The 21,968-nt window shown below is 44.2% G+C and overlaps 2 protein-coding genes across 2 annotated transcripts in view; one reads left to right on the forward strand and one right to left on the reverse strand.

Moving 5' to 3' along the window:
- Positions 1 to 13,372, forward strand: part of LOC113589802 (NADPH-dependent quinone oxidoreductase VAT1-like) — a 19,272-nt gene extending 5,900 nt beyond the window's left edge. Inside the window, exons 3-7 of the mRNA XM_027029642.3 lie at positions 3,935 to 4,142; positions 7,350 to 7,520; positions 8,485 to 8,574; positions 9,128 to 9,369; positions 10,836 to 13,372. Of these exons, the coding sequence (XP_026885443.2) occupies positions 3,935 to 4,142; positions 7,350 to 7,520; positions 8,485 to 8,574; positions 9,128 to 9,369; positions 10,836 to 11,030 (906 nt within the window). The 3' untranslated portion in view covers positions 11,031 to 13,372. The remainder of the gene's footprint in view (positions 1 to 3,934; positions 4,143 to 7,349; positions 7,521 to 8,484; positions 8,575 to 9,127; positions 9,370 to 10,835) is intronic.
- A 410-nt stretch (positions 13,373 to 13,782) lies between these two features.
- LOC113589806 (uncharacterized) lies at positions 13,783 to 21,485 on the reverse strand. Its single transcript, XM_027029650.3, has 8 exons — positions 21,344 to 21,485; positions 20,697 to 20,910; positions 20,041 to 20,144; positions 19,754 to 19,948; positions 19,247 to 19,448; positions 16,115 to 18,984; positions 15,700 to 15,935; positions 13,783 to 14,285 (listed from the first exon to the last, which is right to left on the reverse strand). The coding sequence occupies exons 2-8, from the start codon at positions 20,878 to 20,880 to the stop codon at positions 14,213 to 14,215; spliced, it is 3,864 nt and encodes a 1,287-aa protein (XP_026885451.3). The 5' UTR covers positions 20,881 to 20,910; positions 21,344 to 21,485; the 3' UTR covers positions 13,783 to 14,212.
- Between the last annotated feature and the right edge of the window lie 483 nt (positions 21,486 to 21,968).

Raw genomic sequence — 21,968 nt, forward strand, 5'->3', positions numbered from 1 at the left:
CGGGAGGGAAGGAGTGAGGCGCGAGTGTAGGGAGGGAGCGAGACGCGAGTGTAGGGAGGGAGCGAGACGCGAGTGTAGGGAGGGAGCGAGGCACGAGTGTAGGGAGGGAGCGAGATGCATGTGTAGGGAGGGAGCGAGGCACAAGTGTAGGGAGGGAGCGAGATGCATGTGTAGGGAGGGAGTGAGGTGCGAGTGTAGGGAGAGAGCGAGACGCGAGTGTAGGGAGGGAGTGAGGTGCGAGTGTAGGGAGGGAGTGAGACGCGAGTGTAGGGAGGGAGCGAGATGCATGTGTAGGGAGGGAGTGAGGTGCGAGTGTAGGGAGAGAGCGAGACGCGAGTGTAGGGAGGGAGTGAGGTGCGAGTGTAGGGAGGGAGTGAGACGCGAGTGTAGGGAGGGAGCGAGATGCATGTGCAGGGAGGGAATGAGGTGCGAGTGTAGGGAGGGAGTGAGGTGCGAGTGTAGGGAGGGAGCGAGACGTGAGTGTAGGGAGGGAGCGAGATGCATGTGCAGGGAGGGAGTGAGGTGCGAGTGTAGGGATGGAGCGAGATGCGAGTGTAGGGAGGGCGCGAGACGCATGTGTAGGGAGGGAGTGAGGTGCGAGTGTAGGGAGGGAGCAAGACGCGAGTGTAAAGAGGGAGCGAGATGCATGTGTAGGGAGGGAACCGAGGCACGAGTGTAGGGAGGGAGTGAGGTGCGAGTGTAGGGAGGGAGCGAGACGCGAGTGTAGGGAGGGAGCAAGACGCGAGTGTAGGGAGGGAGCGAGATGCATGTGTAGGGAGGGAGCGAGGCACGAGTGTAGGGAGGGACCGAGATGCATGTGTAGGGAGGGAGCGAGGCACAAGTGTAGGGAGGGAGCGAGATGCATGTGTAGGGAGGGAGCGAGGCACGAGTGTAGGGAGGGAGCGAGATGCATGTGTAGGGAGGGAGTGAGGTGCGAGTGTAGGGAGAGAGCGAGACGCGAGTGTAGGGAGGGAGCGAGATGCATGTGTAGGGAGGGAGTGAGGTGCGAGTGTAGGGAGAGAGCGAGACGCGAGTGTAGGGAGGGAGCGAGATGCATGTGCAGGGAGGGAATGAGGTGCGAGTGTAGGCAGGGAGTGAGGTGCGAGTGTAGGGATGGAGCGAGATGCGAGTGTAGGGAGGGCGCGAGACGCATGTGTAGGGAGGGAGTGAGGTGCGAGTGTAGGGAGGGAGCGAGACGCGAGTGTAGGGAGGGAGCGAGATGCATGTGTAGGGAGGGAGCGAGGCACGAGTGTAGGGAAGGAGTGAGACGCGTGTGTAGGGAAGGAGTGAGGTGCGAGTGTAGGGAGGGAGCCAGATGCGAGTGTAGGGAGGGAGTGAGATGCATGTGTAGGGAGGGAGTGAGGTGCGAGTGTAGGGAGAGAGCGAGACGCGCGTGTAGGGAGGGAGCGAGACGTGAGTGTAGGGAGGGAGCGAGATGCATGTGCAGGGAGGGAGTGAGGTGCGAGTGTAGGGATGGAGCGAGATGCAAATGTAAGGAGGGAGCGAGACGCAGGTGTAGGGAGGGAGCGAGACGCGAGTGTAGGGAGGGAGCGAGACACGAGTGTAGGGAGGGAGCGAGACACGAGTGTAGGGAGGGAGCGAGGCACGAGTGTAGGGACGGAGTGAGACGCGTGTGTAGGGAGGGAGTGAGGTGCGAGTGTAGGGAGAGAGCGAGACGCGAGTGTAGGGAGGGAGCGAGATGCATGTGTAGGGAGGGAGTGAGGTGCGAGTGTAGGGAGAGAGCGAGACGCGAGTGTAGGGAGGGAGCAAGACGCGAGTGTAGGGAGGGAGCGAGACGTGAGTGTAGGGAGGGAGTGAGACGTGTGTGAAGAAGGAGGTTCTTTATGATCCATAATGATGATGAACAGAAAAAACTAAGTGGAAAGCTGGCACAAGTTAAGAACAAAAAGCCAAATAAACCAAAGATAAGCGCTGGCAGTAAAGGCTCGAGGTGTGTAGACGCAGGAGAGGAGCAAACCTCAGCAGTTTTACTTTCAGTACACACTCGGGGCATCAGAGACATGGAAGTCGAGATGAAATGTGCAGCCCTGGATTGGGGCTCCTGTGAGCTTAAATAGTGAAACAAAGAAACAAACGAGGCACAGGTTTAAGTGATTAGTACTCAGGTGATCGGGAGCCAGGCAGGCGCAGTGTGTGTGTGTGTGTGTAGGTGTGTATGTTTGTGTGTTTGTGTGGGCATGTCTCTCAGGCCGTGTGCCTGGCACACTGTGACAGAATTTCGGCTGCCAAAAGAGTTTGCCAACAGCGCAAAGAAAATAAAACTGCACTTTTAAACAGAACACTGAAAAAAGGAGATTTGAGGAAAAATATTTCCAAAAATGAATGCTGAATGTACCAGATTTAACACTCTCTCTAATACTCAGAAATGACCACACCTGCTAGGGGAACACAAGGAGAATACACACACACAGGAGAGACAAAAAATTGATCTCACTATAACACAAACACCTTACTTTATTTATGACCCTCCGTTTGTAATGTATTATGCATATTTTATTGTATTATTATTGTATTATTATTTTTGAATACCTTCATCAAAAATTAAATAAATAAATAAATCATTTATTTGCGACGGATGCTGTCACAAAGCAGCTTTACAAATGTCCAAGTCCAAGCCCCCAGTGAGCAAGCCAAGGTGACAGCGGCAAGGAAAAACTCCCTAGAGTATGAAGAAGAAACCTTGAGAGGAACCAAGACTCCTCTTCTCTTCTCTGGCCAACAACTGTCACCACAATAATAACTATTTTAAGAGAAAAAGAAATAAAAAATGAAAAAATGCGCAATTAATGTCTAGTCCAACTTTCTAGAGGTGCTAGTCTTGTTCCGATGGTGTGTATGCTGTTCGAGATCCATCCCGCAAAAGAATGTCCATTAAGGGCAACGGAGACTTCATGCTCTGTAAGCCAAGCTTTGGCAAAAACAAATGCACCGCTGTTTGTCAAGACAATAAAGCACCTTGAAATAAATTGACTTGAGAGAGACAGAGAGAGAGAGAGAGAGAGAGGGAGAGAGAGAGAGGGAGAGAGAGAGAGGGAGAGAGAGAGAGAGAGAGGGAGGGAGGGAGAAAGGGAGAGACAGAGACAGAGAGAGGGAGAGAGAGAGAGAGAGAGAGCGAGAAAGACAGAGAGAGAGAGAGAGAGAGAGAGCTGGATTTGCTTTTGCTGACTATCTGTCTTGCTCTAAACTGCCTAATCTGCCTAAAGAGTTCTGAGTGTGTGTGTGTGTGTGTGTGTGTGTCTGTGTGTGTGTGTGTGTGTGTATGTGTGTGTGTGTGTGTCTGTGTGCTTATGTGTGTGTTCTCATTCAAGATTCAAGATTCAAAATAGCTTTACTGTTACGAGAAAAAGGCAACAATAATTACAAAATAGGTGACAGTCATGAATAAAAATAATTCAAAATAAGTTTTGGTAATATTTACAAAATGTATGTATATATATATATATATATATATATATATATATATATATATATATATATATATATACCAACAAACACAAAGGGTTTATAAAGGAAGAACATAGCATACCGACACAGCAAATGAGACAAAACCAAAACATACAACACATGAAGAGAAAAGCAGGATATAAACGAAAGGCCATGCTGGACGACGCTGCTGGAGGGAGCGACACCGTTGCAACCTAAAACCTTATTGACATGACTGTCAATTTTTAGCTTTGACAAAGCATTAAAAAATGAAAAAAAGTGCTAAAAAGATTCAAAACATGAACTGAGATGTAAAGAATAAAAAGAAATATTTAACAAAACAACATTAAAAATCAAATCTCTCTCTCTCTCTCTCTCTCTCTCTCTCTCTCTCTCTCTCTCTCTCTCTCTCTCTCTGTCTCTCTCTCTCTCTCTCTCTCTCTCTGTCTGTCTCTCCTACTTGTTCTGCCTCTCTGTCTTCTCTTGGTAGGTAGGAGACAGGGTGATGGTTCTGGAGAGGTGTGGTCTCTGGCAGGAGGTGGTTCTTGTGAAAGCTGACCACACCTTCCTCATGCCTGAGGGCATGACCTATGAAGAGGGTGCCGCCTTTCCTGTCAGCTACATCACCGCCTACGTGTTGCTGTTCGAAATGGCCAACATCAGACCCAACAAGAGTGTTCTCATCCACATGGCAGCAGGTTGGGAGACTATGGAAACACACACACACACACACACACACATACACACAGACACAGACAGACAGACAGACAGACACACAGATTAAAGGCTGGGTTAAGGTCTGGATGAAGCTTTAGATTCCTTATCTTTATGGCCCAAACCTTGTTCATATAGTTTGGTTTCATGGTTCCAAGTGTTATATGGTTGGTTTTGCAGTTTGAGCCTGTGAATGGCTGTCTGGTGACCCAGACCATGATCATGTGACTGGTGTTTAGTGTGACCCAGATGATGATCATGTGACTGGTGTTTAGCGTGACCCAGATGATCATGTGACTTGTGTTTAGTGTGACACAGACCATGATCGTGTGACTGGTATTTGGCATGACCCAGACCTTGATCATGTGACTGGTGTTTGGTGTGACCTAGACCCTGATCATGCCTCCAAAATTACTGACTGTGTCAGTTCCCCATGAGCACATGACTGGCTACCCTATGATTTGGTAACTTGCTTCCTGCCTCTTTTTGATGCACAGCCAATCAGGGCATACACAGAATAGCACTGTAATTTTGATTGGCTGGAGCTAGTTTTATAAAGCTTCACAGACTATGGAGCAGTGTCTTGCTAGCTCCCTTCCTCATAGACAGCACACTCAGACTGTATCAGGAATTATATGGAAATGACACTTGGGATATTACTGAGAATAACATGTCACAATGATTTGAATTAATTGTATTTAAAAATGTAATGTGCTTTTGTTGATAAAATTGTCAAATAGGTGTCTCTTGCAGTGCTGCCAGCAAAATAACATTGTCTTCTTCAGTAGCCAGAAAAAAACACAGAAAGACATTTCCTGTGTTTTATACAGGAACCCATTTCATATCTGCTCTGCCTTCTGTTGGCTGATTTGAGGTTTAATATTGAAATGTGAGGGCTCTAGCCGTGACAGTGTGTTCTGTGATCTGTTGGCCAAAACAAGCCTGAATATGGTTGTGAATGCCCATTAAACAGGCAGCTGTCTTACAGGCTACTTCAGCTCGTTGCCAGTTCGGGAAGCAAAACAGGAAACAGGCACGTTCATGGTCCCAGAAGCACTTAAGCAACCCCAATCTCAAAAACAGTGGTGACAAATTTGACCCCAATGTATTCTGCTAGGCCAACTGCTCATAGAGTTCCTGAAGTTGTTCACTGTTACATTGTGTTACAGAGTGTTCCGAAGTTGTTAACTGTTACATTGTGTTATGGGGTGTCCTCAAGTTATTCACTGTTACATTGTGTTACAGGGTGTCCTCAAGTTGTTCACTGTTACACTGTGTTACAGTGTTCTCTGAAGTTGTTCTTTGTTACATTGTGTTATGGAGTGTTCCGAAGTTGTTCACTGTTGCACTGTGTTACGGAGTGTTCCGAAATTGTTCACTGTTACATTGTGTTATGGGGTGTCCTCAAGTTATTCACTGTTACATTGTGTTACAGGGTGTCCTCAAGTTATTCACTGTTACATTGTGTTACAGGGTGTCCTCAAGTTGTTCACTGTTACACTGTGTTACAGTGTTCTCTGAAGTTGTTCTTTGTTCCATTGTGTTATGGAGTGTTCCGAAGTTGTTCACTGTTACAATGATACTGTTACATTGTATCATTGTATCTTCAGAGAAGAAGGAAAAAGACATGGATTCAGAAAGAACAAGCGTTTCCATGCACTGATCGCCCAGTATCGGCTAAGGCCTTCCTGAAATTGTCAGAGTTTTGGCCTATCATTGCGTTCATCCTTCAGTAATCACCGCTGCACGTTCACTGCTAGTCCGTTAAGTAACCCACCCATCATCCACTTCCACTGTGTAAAACTGCTTACATATGCTGCCCTCTCAACCTGACTGATGTGGTTTTGGATAACTTAGCCCAGAGTATCACTCACCCCAGAGTGTGGATCACTCACCCCGCAAGCATGTGGATCATTCACCCTACAGCGTGTTGATCACTCAGACCAGGGCTTGACTCAGATATGTAAATTTAGGATATTGGGATTTTTTTTTTTTTTGCTGAACTAGGTATAATGGAAACAACATGCACAAGTTAAAAGTGCATGGGTGGGGACTAACTGCCAGTAGGAGGAATACTTTGATATATTCTGTAAATTCTATACAAGAAAACAATGGATAGTACCCTAATCCTAAAATAATGGCATAAAATAAAACTGTATACTTAATTGCATAAAATACATTTCATCCAGACACATTTGTATCTGAGCACCCTTATGAATTATGTGTAACTCATTATGTAGTTGGGTGCTCAATTATACGGCAAAGCAGTTATATTTTTGTAGCACATTTTCATGTTCAGAGTTCATTCAAAGTGCTTGACATTAGGGAAAGATAAAATGGTAGTTAAAAGATCATGAAACAATAAAATGGAACAAGAGCATTGAGATAAACTAGTCAAGTAAAAAAGTAATTTGATTTTTATTTTAGGGATGAAGTCCCATTGTGTGTGTGTGTGTGTGTGTGTGTGTGTGTGTGTGTGTGTGTGTGTGGACCATGTTGAGTGTGTGAACCTCATCGAGTGTGTGTTGGTCCCAGCGAGTTTGTGTGGACCACAGCGAGTGTGTCTGGATCCCAGCGAGTGTGTGTGGACCACAGTGAATGTGTGCAGATCACAGCGAGTGTGTGTGGATCCCAGCGAGTGTGTGTGGACCACAGTGAATGTGTGCAGATCACAGCGAGTGTGTGTGGACCACGTCGAGTGTGTGGACTACATTGAGTGTGTGCAGGTCCCAGCGAGTTTGTGTGGACCACAGTGAGTGTGTGTGTATCTCAGCGAGTGTGTCTGGATCCCAGCGAATTTGTGTGGACCACAGCAAGTGTATCAGGACCACAGCGAGTGTGTTTGGATCCCAGCAAGTGTGTGAGGATACCAGCCAATGTGTGTGGGCTACAGTGAATGTGTGTGGACCACACACTCACTGTGGTCTGCACACACAGTCACTGTGGTCCACATACTCTCACTGGGTCCACTAATTAAACGATCATCTGATCTCTTACAATTAATATTCACTAGTTAATGACTCACAAACTCACAAAAAGTTGTCATGGTAAATTTCCATTATCTAAATAAAAACTTCTAAAGTTTCCCTTTTTCTCATTCTTTTTTTCTCTCTATTTCTTTCTCTCTCTGTCTCTGTCTCTCTCTCTCTCTCTCTCTCTCTCTCTCTCAACGTTGTACTCATATTGCACAGGTGGAGTTGGCATTGCTGCCACACAGCTATGCCAGACAGTGAGTGATGTCACGGTCTTTGGCACAGCCTCAGCCAATAAGCACGAGGTGATCAAACAGGGCGGAGTCATGCACCCCATCGACTACCGAACCCGCGACTACGTAGAGGAGATCCGCAAGATTAGCCCTCAAGGTGAGAGGGGTTCATAAATATTACTCTTAGTGGTGAAGGGGTTTATTAAACGTTACCTTTAATGATGAGGGGGCGTTAATAAACATTACATAAAGATCAGCCCCACAGGGAAAGGGTCTGACAAAGATCAGCCCCAAAGGTAAGGGATCTGAACAGCAGAGGAACAGAACACTCTGGTCCTGTTAGCTTTTTCTGATAGGCTTACAGTGACCTGCACTCTGCAGAGTCTGAACATCGTTCATGTTAGATACTGGTCAGGGAAGTAGTTGTGGTGTTCCTGGGTTAGATGTGCCTTTTTTACCACACTGTGACAAAGGCCAGTGATAAGCAGGAGACCTGATCTTAGACCAGAGGCTCTGAAGATGTTTAACTTTGGTTTGTGCGTTTTCCTGATCCTAGACCAGCTCATTCACCGGACCCATCAGACATGTGGGAGGCGGTCTGCGCAGGGGGGGGGGGTGTTCTGCTGTTGACTTTTGACCTGGATGAGTCATAGTGCAGGGCTCACACTCTCCAGACACACACACACACACACACACACACACACACACACACACACACACACACACACACACACACACACACACACACACACACACACACACTCCTGGCTCCAGAGACTTACAGCTAAAGGGCACAGACTACTGATAAGAGAATGGAGTTAGCACAGGATGTGGACAGCTCCTCTCCTCACTATCACACACACACACACACACACACACACACACACACACACATGCACACACACATGCACACACACACACACACACACTAACACATCCCCCATACATCCACTGCCTCGCACACACACATGCACACACACACACACACATACACACACACACACTAACACATCCCCCATACATCCACTGCCTCACACACACCTCACACATTACACCCCGTGATCACACTCATGTCTTATATTTCATTACCTTTAACAGTGTTAACTCTCCTCATCTTCCAGGCTTAGATGTTGTACTGGATCCCCTGGGAGGGTCAGACACCCAGAAGGCTTTTAACCTGCTCAAGCCCATGGGGACACTTGTTGTGTATGGTAAGGAAGTGTGTTTGTGCATTTCTCTGTCATCTGTCTTCATGGTTTTGTGTGTGGGCACATATGTCTGCACATAAATGTGCACCTGCGTGTGTGTGAGTGTATGTGTGTCCCTGTATGAGAGTGTATGCGTGTGTGTGTGAGTGTGTGTGTGTGTGAGTGTGTGTGTGTGTTTGTGTGTGAGTGTGTGTGTGTGTGTGTGTGTGTGTGTGTGTGTGTGTGTGTGTAACAGTGCTCCCAGAGTGACACTTACATGTGCTTCTTCTCATCACTTTTGTAAAACTGCTGCCGTTTGACGAGGGTTATAGCAAGCATTAATATTGAGGTTTCTCATAGCAGATATGGGTTTTTGTTTGGTTGGTTGGCTGGGTGTTTGTAATTCCATTACATTATGGTCTGAACTTGTCCATTGTGCACCACCTGAGGTGTCATGTGTTCCTGTGTCCTGTGTGCTCGCATGTCCTGTGTGTTCCCATGCCCTGTATGTTCCTATGTCTTGTGTTCCCATGTCCTGGGTGATACGTGTCCTGTGTGATCCCGTCTGGCTGTGCAGGAGCCGCTAACAGACTATCAGGACAGAGGAAGAACCTGTTAGCCCTGGCCAAGTCCTGGTACAGCCAGTTTACCATCAGTGCCCTGAGTCTCATGCACTCCAACAAGGCCGTGTGCGGTTTCCACCTGGGCTACCTGGATAATGAGTTCGCCCTTATCTCAGGTGTGCTTCAAAAACTGCTCCACCTGTACCAGCAGGGCAAGATCAAACCACGCATCGACTCCACCTACCACTTTGAGCAGGTGCGTGAGTGTGTGTGTGTGTGTATGTGTGTGCGTGTGTGTGTGTGTTGTGTGTGTGTGAGACATCTTGTGCTCCTCAGCCTGTCTCTCCCTCTGTCTCTGTGTCTTTTTTTACGTGCAAGATTGCTTCTGTCTGCTATTTCATATGTCTATCACTATCACTGGGTTTCCATTCAAATGTTTCACAAATGCAATTCACATTTCTAAAAAGTCAACAGATACAAATGTGAATCAAGTCGTGTTTCCATCCATTACCATTTTCCGACAAATCATAATGAGGCAACACAATAAGGGGACGTGTTCTCTCACTACAGTACTGTGTTAGGTCAGGCATACATCCTACAACTTTTAAAATACGGGCATAAAACCTTTTCTAAATATCAGGTTGGATTTTTATTGGGGTTTTTTTTGTTTGTTTTTAGCTTTTTTTATTTAGTTTTCTTATGTGCAATTTGCATAAAAATGTAAATTGAAAACCCACTGATTTCTCTCCTTGGCTCCCTCTCTTTCAGTCTCTTTCTGTCTCTGCCTATGAAACGGTGTATACTTGCACTGAGATGCCCACTGGTGGCATCACAGCATGTTAGAAACACACAAGCTGTGTGTGTGTGTGCATGTGCGTGTGTGTGTGTCTTGCTAAAGGTTACAAATCATTTTGACTTGTTTACATGAACCTAGGAGTCTCTATAGAAACATGTTGCCCATGACAACAGGGGAAGAGTGAATAGCACCATCCGCTTGCGTTTTTCAAGTTCAAAGTTCAACAGCTTCTGAAGGGTCCCAGAGAGTGAGATGAGTGGGCTGGAGGACTTGTTCACAGAAGGACCAGGGTACTTAGTCAGCTGTTCCACACCTGTGTGGGTAGAGGCACATGCGTGTGGGTGTACAGGCACATGTGTGTGGGTACAGGCCAGAATATGCCTGGGAAGACTCTTGTAGAGGAGGAGCTTTTGGGAGAGAGGATGAGCTCTCCTGGAGGAGGTTGGTCCTCTCCACCCTCCCTGGCCTTGCCGACCCAGGATCCACAGCAGTTGCTAAGGGACTGGGCGACTTTACCTTGGCTCTGGTCGTCAGGGTGATTTGTTGTGTTGCTATAGAGACAGGACCCGAGTAAAGAGATTGGTCCTTTTTCGGCACAACTGAATAAGTGAAATCGATTTGAAGTGTGTTTTTGTAATTGTTGCTGCTGAACCTACTCACCTTGTGGTTTCTATGATGCTTTTTCTTACAAGTTTCCATTCTTTTCTAGTTTTATTTCTCTTTATTATTAATACATTGAAAATAACAATAATAAAAGTAATGTTTTAATGTAATTTCTTACTGAACTTAGCTTACAAACTTCTTATTTTTATATCTGTCTCCCTTTTTTTCTGTCTCTCTCTTTCTGTCTGTCTCTCTCTCTCTCACTGTATCTCTCTCTCTCTCTCTCTCTCTCTCTCTCTCTCTCTCTCTCTGTTTTCTCTCAGGTGAGTGATGCCATGCGGCGAATGCAGGACAGAAACAACATTGGTAAAGTGATCCTGCTCACTGAGCCCAAGAAGGAAGAGCCCAAATCCAAAGAGGATTCCAAAGATCAGAAGGAGGAGGGGCAAAATGACATCAAGAAGGAGGAGCCTAAAGAGGGGGTGGAGACAGAGCAACCAAAGACAGGAGAGAGTTAGGCCAACTCCCCGATGCTGTGATGTCTTTTAATAATGAGAGTCACTTCTTCAGATGGGAAGAGCTGAAATCTAAAATCCAGGGCTTGATCTTCACTGGGGTGGGGTGGGGTGGGGCTGTGATCATACACAGCCATTCTTTTCCAAATAAACCGCAGAGCAGATCCATAAGAATAATTTAGGATGTTTGGTATTTCCAAGGGACCTGGCCCATTTTACATTAAATACTCTGTGGAATGCATTACGCCAGTGGAACCAGAAAAATGTTAGAATGTTGAAATATTAAATCAAATCACCCACAACAGCTGATGAACATGGGATGGCTTTTAAAAATGTATTTGCAAACGTAAAGGCCTAAAAAAAAAGCATATTGAAATATATTTTGCATACATAAAGGCCTAAAACAGCACATTTCATTGATCAACCTCATGGGCCCCCACCCTAATCCTGAATCATCTCTGCAAAAGGAAAAAAAATAGCTACAAACAGATTTATTGTTATTTTGTTTTCCATTAGTTAATCAATAAGGAGTTTGTGCAAGCAAACAGAAGCTGATTTGTGATGTGTGCTGAACAAGTTGAGTTTGTTGGAGAGAGTAGCAGAGACAGTTCACAACACGTCTCTGCTGATTGGGTATTGGACAGTAAACATGTCACTCACACACGATTCCGACAGGGTCAGGGGCGGACTGGAAGCCTGCTCTCACACCACAGACTGTAATCTGGGCTGTAGTCTGTCACGCACCTAAGGAAACACACGGCCAGCACTCTGTTTTGGGGTTTGGAGGAACCTCTTTCTAAATGAGGATGACCAACTATCATGAGGTTAGGTAGTTAGTATTTCTTTGGTCGTATACTGAACCCTTCGGATTGCCGAAGATCAGCCAAGCTAGTGCAGGGTTCTGGAGTTGCACCCACTGCAGGCCAGCCTTCTCGAGTACTGCGTCAGCTGTTTCTAGTGTCCTCTACTCAAGGGTTAGCCACCCAGTCACAGCAAAGAGCCTGCCAGACCTTCACTGCCTTTCAGTCACATTCCACCAAAAGGTTTAGATGTTATATGAGTTAAACGAGTTAAAATCTTCACTGTTTTTTCTGTGTCATATAAGATTTCCACCCTGCTGAATGTGTTTGTATCCAGCTGTCTGCCTTACTTCTTCTTTGATCCAGAATATCTTTATCACACACACACACACACACACACACATGTGCGCGCGCACACACACACACACACACACACACACAATAGTGTTCCTGTTAGGAAATTTGAATCTGGTTAACTCAAGGTCATGTTTCTGCTGTTACGTCAGACCTTCCTGTTTTCCCCTCACTGTTCACTGCTGGATCTGAAATGCAAAATATTTTGCAACACAGTCTAGCAGACATGCCACTTAATAGTGCAGTGTCAAATAAGGTCACCCTCGTCCCTTTGACCCCCTTGTAGCCCACTCTGAATCACACCCCTGCAGAGCAGGACCCAGTAAACAGTTAACTCGTGCAGCGGCTTTCAGAAGGAAGCAGATGTTTTTTGCAGCTGTGGTAGATGTAACGCTGTGGTCCTGCTCGGAGGAAACTAAAGTTCATATCCTGACTGAAGCTAACCTTGCACATTCCTCTCTTCTACAGTCTTTCACTCACCTCGCCTGCCCTATCTGCGCTAAGTTCACTCCAGCTCACTTCAACCCCCAAAACAAAGCTCACTTCACTTGGTTCACTTCAACCCCCTAACCAAGAGAAAGACTGGCAGTCATACACATCTGGACTCTTAATTATTGTAACCCTTTTAAAAATGTGAGATATGTTTGATTTATCACTGTGCTTCATTGCCTCTCTTGTGCTTGTCGTCAGTTTTGAGTGGGGTGTGAGTGAAGTCACGGCCCGGAGTGTGGAGCGGGCCAGGGGAGTGTGGGGGTTTTCCGAATGCATTCGGTTTTCCCGCCTCCCAAATGGCGAATGGTGAGGAACAATTTAAGTTTAAGATTTGTGTGCTCACACCATGTTTCTTTTGAAAAACATTGTTACCTTTGATCTGTGCTTTCATCTCTTGCCCACCTCAGCAGACATCAGCTTGAATTTGGTCTCTAAAGGGGTCAAATTGACAGAACTGAGGGGGGCAGCTGTAGTTTGGCTTTGGTACATCCTGTATTGCTTGATGTTTTGAAGTCACTGTTTGTAGAACCTGTAATGACTTGGGCATTCACAAGCCTCCTAAGAAATACTGCTTTTCTTTATCTAATGCTGTTGAAAATGTGATGCTTTAAATGTGTGGTGTTGCAGTTTTGCCTTACAAGATATCTTACAAGTTATTTTACATGTTATCTGGACTGAATAAAATGCTTATGAAAACCACAGCTGTTAGACTTTCTCTTCATTTACAAATTTTCATCACCACTTCGAATGACTGTAGATGTGTGAATTATTCTATGAACTAAACATCGGTGTCAGGAAGGATCTGGTTCTGGTGCGCCCCCTGCTGGGAAGCAGTGTATAACAGTGCACCTATACTCTGTACTTCCATAATGTAAAGCAGAGTATCAATGTGCACAGTGTAAGTATACGGTACAGAGTATCAATACATTTTTACACACTAATAATGATAACGGAGTAGTTACGCTGTAACTGTGGGCGTGTAATGTAGAGTGTTACCTCTATGTAATTCACTACATCAGAGAGGAACACTGATTCTTTGCTAAGTGTAATTACTAAGCTGTTTAATGCCATAAAATTGAAATACCATGCACAGCACAGGAGAAGCGGTCTTAGGTTACTATTACAAGATTCTTTTATTTCTATACAAGAAACAACAGAAAAAGTACACGTTTAACCCTGAATCAACTATTCAAATATTTAACGGCACTATTTATTCAGTGCAAAGGATAACTAGCTGAAGACACATTAATGTAAATGCTCTAAACTTGTGACAACTACAATTATTAATATTTCACCTTCATAACATGATTTTCATTAACATTTTAGAAGTCATTAACAACTATTGTTTTACCTTCTGCAGCATGTGTATACAAATATTCTTTACATTTTTTTTTACATTACATTCTTATATTGATAGCAGTTTATACTTCAACATTACCATTTGGAATGAATATTAACAATTATGTGATATTCATTTCAAATAGTACTGCTTGTTCAGTTTACTGAAGGGTTCCTCCATTCACCTAGACGTTCATTGGTTCATTCTTCTAAGCCTGCTGTCTTTAGTGTCTGAGTCAAGCGTCTGATATAGGTGGAGTCCGGATATCCATTCCTACAGGTGCAGGAGAGAAGAGTGAGCTAAAGACATTACCAACAATCTCCATCAAATCAGGTCATCATAAAAAGCAGGAGGATTGCAGAGACTCCAGTGAGCGGCCTATTGTATTGCAATGACAAACACATGTGGACCCTGCACCTACTTATATACACAGCACCGTGGGTAACTGATTTACAAAGTTGCTGAACTGTGTCACTCAACAGGTCGTTTGAATTGCAGTGCAGGTCACATTGTAAATGTATTTTTAATTATTAGTGCATATGAATAATTAGCATAGTTTGTTCAGGAGGCATATCAACATGTACTTGGCAAGCCTGCCACTTTGCTCACAATAACCATTAAGACCCATATGGTTCACCTATTGCACATATCAGTACTGATAACCAAATTTAAAGACGCAGAGGAACTTACTGCCTTGAAGATTGTTTTCTGAACTGAGGCTGCCAGAGAGGACAGTACTGTATGTGTTCTGTGTTTGTGAACAAGATTCACTAATCACCTATTATATCAAATACACAAATAAACAAATAACTGCCTCATAAAGCAATGAGGTTAGGGTTAAAGTTAGGTTATGGTTATGGTTGACGGCAACATGTAATGTGGTTTCCTCAGTAATTTTTAACACAGATACTGCAAACCACCCAAACAAGCACCATTGCCTACAGATGGCAGTTTACCCTTTATATCCCATATAATTCTTCCCCATTTGTAGAAACTATAGATGGTTTCACCATGTTGAACCCAAACTAGTGCATAAATCCCCACACCCTTACATAGGAACTTATTTATACACAGCCAAAATGGTCCGGTCAGGGAGTAATCTTGCCTCAGGGTTACGAAGAATAACATGATCCATGTTTCCTCTACAGGGACTTTAGGACATAAGGTGAGAAGGTGCTGTGAAGGCAGTAGGTTAGATGTGGATATGAATCTAACTGGCTGCATATTAACTGCATGTAGATTAAGGCTTCCTTAAAGTATCTTAGGTTTAGCAACTTGTTGGCTACCTTGCCAGCAGGGCAGACAAACATAAGACTCAACCAGCAAAAGCAAGACAGTGTGGCCCCAGTCAGGGAGAGTTACCATGACTATCGCTGTGTTTTTAAAATCTTTGTATGTTGCTAAAAGAAACATATAAGTGAACATTAGTGACTTCAGTGTTCCTGGAGGTGCTATGAGTCATGTGCTGGTGCTTTGAGTGATGTGTGTTGCAAGAAGTCATGCCATATCTGTTATGTGGAAGCTTGGTGTGTAACAGAGCCAAGTAGTTCTGTATCCTGGGACAACATTTGTAATGATTCACAAGGGTCATCAGTTCTAACAGACCCCAGGACAGTCTGGAAACACTCTTTGACTTTACTCAGTCTATCTGAGAGTCTGAGCCTAAACACTCCTTGATAATACTCACTTAGAGGTGCCTCCTTCTATGTGGGTTTTGTGAGGAATATTGCCCCAAACCACCCTTGCTTCTCTGACCACGCCCTTCTCTTGGCCTCCAGGCGATTCTGTTTTTATGGCGAATGTGAGGCCTTTGTAAAAAGCTTTCTCCAGCAGAGGCAGCAGTTTCTTCGTGGCTTCATTAAGTGGTAAGAAGGCATCAAACCTGTTCCCTTTAAACGGGGCTCCCGGACAGGGATCATGCTCCTGTGGAGAATGCATCTGCAAACTCAAACATCTGTAATGTATTTGGAATTGCCACTATATATTTGTGTGGGAAGCATTAAAAGATTTATAAAAGAAAACATTTGTAGATGACATTTATAGAAGAAAAGCATTTCTTAATGTAAGGTGTCTGGGATAGAAAAGAAAGTCTGTGATCTTACCCCTTGAATACCATCAGGTATTTCATAGATAATCCTCAGTGTTGTGTCTCTTATAAATCCAGGAATTGTGATGGTTGATTCTCGGATCGACATGGTACCTCTGATGCCCCAGCTGCCCTGCTGGACATCTGGTGGGCTGCGATTACAGCTGCCATGCGCTTCTTTCTGACATTGAGAGGTCATTCCGTCACTCAGTGGGACATCTGGACCTTCAAGGGGTGCTAGAACATTCCCTGCCTGACTCACAGAACTTCCTGGGTCCACACTTTCAGTAAAGGATTCCGTGTTATGAGAATCAGCTTCAATTTCAATGTTCTTTTGTAAATTGGGTATCATTCTGTGTTCATCAATCTGTTCATCTTCTTCATTTCTTCTGACTGAGATCACATGGTTATCAGTTTTCATGCTCTCCTTGTTTGAAGTACCACCCTCTCCTTTTTGTAACTTCAGGGCAGGTACCATCTCTGACCCTTCCTCTGCAACTTGCTTTCTTTCCACCTTGCCCCAGTCCCTAACTTGGTCGCCTTGATCTTGGTTATCTTGATCTCGGCTGTCTTGGTTTTGGCTGTCTTGGTCTACATTTGTAAATTTTGTGCCTTTGGTTTGGTCAGCTGGGACCTTTTTTGAGTCCCAAGCATTTATTTGGTCAGATATTTTGTATAGGTTCTTCTTAGTAACAACCTGTGCATTTTCAGTAGTTGTTAGTGTTGGATATTCAGTAGGTGGTTCTGAATGGCTGTTGAGTGTGACATGGTCTGGGCTAATGGAAAGAACACTTGGTTTATGAATACTTCCACTCTCCGACTTTGCACATCTAACCCCTGTATAAAATATGTTCTTCACAGCTGCTTCAACCTCCTCACACATTAGCCTGGGGCCCAGGATCATCACTGACTTGGACATGACTAAAATTTTAACCCTCTCATATCTCTGCTTCAATCCAGCAGAGAAGTCTAAAAAAGTCTTGTCCTTGCTGTCTGACACTCCAAATATGGAGAGCGGTAGTGTTCGTGCATCAAAGTCTGTTTCCACTAAGGAGATGAGACCTTTCAAACCATGCTGACATTCTTTCACTTTTTCCAAGTCTGCACCTCTTAGACACAAAGCAAACTCTTCTTTACTAATGTCCTCTTTAAGCTGTAGATCAGATGTCAAATTGTCAATTTCAGAACTGTAAATAGACTTTATATAGAGCCAATGTTTTATGGCCATAGGAACATCCACAGTGAAAAATTCTCTTTTCTGTGAACCTTGTACCTTTCCCTTTTGCCTACCAGACATGTCTGCCACCATATGTTTGTCTTGACCTGTTCTGATCCTGCCAGAGAAGCTGTTGGATCGCTTTAGAGCTAACCCAGAAGTCATGGCAGGGCTCCTACCTGTATCGCCACATAGGTCCATATGACCGAAAGAGAAAGGCTGAGATTCAGTGGAATAAGCAGGCATCATCACAGGCTTCTTCCCTGTATAGTTGGAAGGAACATGTCCATGTTTCTTCACATCACCTTTTTGTACCAGGATGTCCATCTTGCTCAGACCACTCCCACTGCCAGGCACGGGGTTTGGTTTTAAAGTACTATTCATTGATGGCTTAATAAAGGGGAGAGAACGTGGCTGCCCAACATCCAGAGGCCTCTCATGGCCTTCGTCCAGTTTGGCCCCTTCCTCCAGTTTGGCTGTTGTTTTTGGCTCTTCAGCAAATCTGGTGTCAGCCAAGTTGCCAGTGCACCTATCTCGGCTAAAATTGGCAGCCATTTTTAACTCCTTGCCTGATTCAACACGTTTGGTTTTACGCACTTTGGCTGACTTGAGTTGCTTCTCTGTGCCATCTGAGTTATTGTCTGGAGGCCCTTTAAATTGAGTTTCCTTTGATCTGAGGTCTGGGTTATCCACTGTTCTCCTGTCCATATCCAATGTGGACAACTTGGGGGACGTGGGGGAAACAGAAGGAAAACCTGTGAATTTTTCCATGTTGCCCAAATCACTGGTTTCCATTCTTTTCAAATTTGTTAGGTCATTTCTTTCAACTGGAGTGTCATTTCTTCTGACAAAGAATATATCGTCATTCATCACCCTACTCTGAAGATTTTGCGTAAATCGACTGGAGCACGTGTGCTCATCTAGATACTTCAGGTCACCATAATTATGCCTTCTCGCATTAGAATTTTGGCCTTCATCTTTACTGGCCTGATCATTTCGATTTGAGCTGAATAAGTCATCTGAGGCTTGATATTTGTTCCCTAGTGGCTGAAAGATGTCCGATTGTGCCGGTAGCTCTGATGGTATTTGTTGTGAAAAGGGAAAATTGGATGGAGAGTGAACAACCAGGTGATTCGAGTGTACCTCTCTATCTACCCTCATCCCTTTCACATCAGTAATAAACTGTTTGGCCTCAGACACGTCACTTCCACTTCCAACCAAGTACACATTCCCTTCCTCTTCCTCAATCATGAGCTGTGGCAGTCTATGTTCAAGGGTCTCAATGGCTTGCTCAAGGCCTTTCTCTGGGATGCCAGTCTTAGAGATTTGCTCTTTGCGTAGCTGGGAACCTTTGTCCTGGTACAGCTGGGCCAGATCTTGCCGAGCACGTTTAATAGGGCCCATACCTCGTTCTGAGAGCCCCTTTTTTGGTTTGAGGTACAAGGTGGTGATGTCCTGACACGTTTCGTCCAGAACCTCCACCCTGTGTCGTTTAAGAATGTTTTGGTACTCCTTGGCACAGTATTTATGGAGGTACCGAAAGATGTCTGTGTCCACCACAAAGGAGAAGTCTTCAAAACTGGGCCCGCTTTCAGGTTCCATGTTCCACTCACCTTCCGATAAGATTTCATGCAACTGTTGATGGCTGTCCGTGCTCAGCTGATCTAACCCTGTAACGGTCAATGACAAGGCTCATGGCCTGGCACTCCATGCTTTCATAACATGCTTTCAGTCCTGCTAGCTGTGCTTATGATATCATTATCTATCTGCTTTTTTATGTTTCATGTTTTATGTTTCATGAAGTGTGATGTTAATATAACTCATTGCTAGTTTGAATCATTGTGACATTTGATATGTATAAAGTGGTAAAATGATGAATTGTTTAAGTAATCAGTTACAAGTCACATTATAATTCCTGGCTGAAATCATTACCTGAATTCCTGGCTGTGTGTAGTTCTACATCCAACTCTTCAGTCCACTGCAAAGGTTGCTTAGTTAACCCAAATGCTTCATCTGTCCCTAATGGGCTGTTGGCAGGCATGTCCAGGGGTATGGGGCTGTTTGCAGGCATGTCCAGGGGTAAGTCCACCCTGTCTTTGCTCTCTGTCCATGAGAGTTGTCTGTCTCCAGGTGTCTGTTTTTGTGATTCAGAGCGTTCCATTAAGGAAAGGCAAGCAAGCAAACTTCAATAAGGCTGAACATCTTAAAAGAGCAATAGGCTGAATTGGAATGTATTACATAACATTTAGATGAAATTAAAGTCTTATTGTTTAACCACATGTTTGCAGAGAATGCTCTATGTGCTACATGCTCTATAGAACAGATAAGAGCTCAAAGATCATATTTCATACATTTAAATTTCAAGGAATTGAGCAAATATATGCCAAAAAAGTGAAAAGAACCATATTTGTCTGGAAAAAAACAGCTGCAATGTGGTACCTGTGATTCAAATGATCCTAGCAACAGACTGCTCAGTTTCTGAACTTCAGTATAGCGGCCATCCAGACTGCAAAGGTCTTTGTGGGAATCAAATGTTATGTGAACACCTGGAAAACTTCTTTGCATGGCCAAGAGAGTAGTTTTTCCTTCTGGGAGCTTACTGTGGTCCACTGTCACAGACATGTGTAACAGTACCTGAGACAGAGAGAGGGGGCATAAATTAGGCTGAATATAAAGTGAAAATCAAAAACACACAATGAAAGAGAAATCCTATAAATTACACTTACCTTATCGACATCCAATGATTCATGGTGAAGACTAACTATGACATCATAGTTCTTGTCACCCACCTTAAAAACATGTTTTCCTTGCTGGGCTAGTTTCAAGGCAACTGAATAGATTGAAATAAGACACAACTGAGTCAGGCAGGCTGGTGATATTCATCTTACCATAAGCTTCTGAAGGGCCCTGATTCATTTAGGCATCTGTCCCATTCACTAAAATGCCAGTCAGCATGCTACTGTGGTTGCCTGAACTACGGACGAATCACAGAGCCTCTGTGTGGAAGCAAGACAGTGTGTTCCAGTGATCTCCATATATGCAAGTCTAGCTTAAGGGATCTGTGTGGGGTTGGGGCTACAGGAATACTCAACACCACAGGACAGTTGCAGGACAGCTACAGGACAGCTAGAGGATAGCCACAGTGGTTCGGGGTGATTCAGTGGGGCTTAATAACTGACCCAGGTGAGCATAGCCCCAGAGGAAATGTATGTATCCAAGTAAAGTACAACCACAAGGAAAGAGCTGATCAGACCTCTGGAACTCTGGAACTGTTCAGAAATTTTACTTGAATATATAATAGCCATAATAACCTTATCTAACAACAGCCAGTTCTAACCCTAGAATTCTGTGTCAATAACATCTGTTTAAAAGGAAGCCTTACCTTCACTGTCCTCAAACGTGATGAAGGCAGTGCCAGGTGTGGTCTTGGAAATAGTTACGGAGACGATTTCCCCACCTCCGTTTTTCCTGCGCAGGAAATGGATGTGGATTTTGTCTAACAGTCGATTGTCAGGGATGTCCAGGGGCAGACCGCTGACTCTCACCGCCCTCCCCTCGGCTGCCATCCTCAATCACGATACGAGCGCGTATAAACTCTGGCAACGAACGACATTAAACAAATTCCTATCTTAGAACAGAAATATGGAATAGAGCAAGGGTAAAACATAAAGTCTATGTACTTGACATTTCTCTAATACGAAACACGCCTGAATAAAGTATATCGCACGTTTAAGATACGCCTGAAATTCCACAGCAATTGAAGAGCTACACATACGAGTACGGTTTAATTTGAATTTGTCATTACATTCATTGTGGTACGTTTATACCGCAAAGGTCATTATATAGTCTGTGTGACAGCTGTTCCAGAGGGCACTCGTATTAAACAAAGTTTAAAAAGTAAAGTACACTGAAACAGGAACCAGAACCAGTCTATGCGTGAAGAAAGTTGTTAGCTACGCACACGGCGTTACTTAATTTTAATTGTAGTTAAATTGCAGTTAAAGGCAATTTCTTTAAGGATTAACTTACCTTTCTTCTTGGTCAACGACCTGTCGCTACGTAGAGTTTTTGGCTTATTTCGTTTCGTGTAATGCAGTTTAGCATTTACTTGAACAGATTTGTTTACGGCGAAAAAGAAACTGAAAGAGGTGGACTTGTTACGCCATGACGTAGTACTGTAATGCCTATAGATAAGCAAATATCAAAAATAGATTAAGTGTCGTTTTAAGAACTCCTTTGTGGAAAACTCTTACATTCTTTGTACACATGCTCAATCTGCGTATTTTTACGTATTTTTACGTTTTCTCATTTTATCTTGATCTTTTTCCGATTTCCTGGTAGTTATTTTACCAACCACGAGAGGGAGCGACAGGATCTTTTACCGTATTCAACAGTTTCATTGACAGTTTCATTTCACTGAAAAATGTTCCCAGGTGTATATATAGTAGTGATAGATGTAGCAAGTGATAGCAACATCAGGAACACGGAACACCAAAAGCTCAAAAGCTTGAGAAATACCAAGGGCTGGAAGAAGATCTAGAAAAGATGTGGAAGTTGAAGACAACAGTGGTTCCAGTGGTAATCTGAGCACTTGGGGCTGTGACCCCCCAAACTGGGAGAATGGCTCCAAAAGAACAACATCTGAGATCTCTGT

The sequence above is a fragment of the Electrophorus electricus genome, chromosome 15 (assembly GCF_041902795.1).
Source record: "Electrophorus electricus isolate QZ-2024a chromosome 15, ASM4190279v1, whole genome shotgun sequence".
Classification (NCBI taxonomy): Eukaryota; Metazoa; Chordata; class Actinopteri; order Gymnotiformes; family Gymnotidae; genus Electrophorus; species Electrophorus electricus.

Coding starts and splice junctions, on each gene's coding strand:
- LOC113589806 (XM_027029650.3), bottom strand. CDS start 20,880: ATGGCAGCCGAGGGGAGGGCGGTGAGAGTCAGCGGTCTGCCCCTGGAC. Junction 20,145..20,696: donor CACGTTTGAGGACAGTGAAG/GTAAGGCTTCCT, acceptor CAATCTATTCAG/TTGCCTTGAAACTAGCCCAG. Junction 19,949..20,040: donor AATCATTGGATGTCGATAAG/GTAAGTGTAATT, acceptor TCTCTGTCTCAG/GTACTGTTACACATGTCTGT.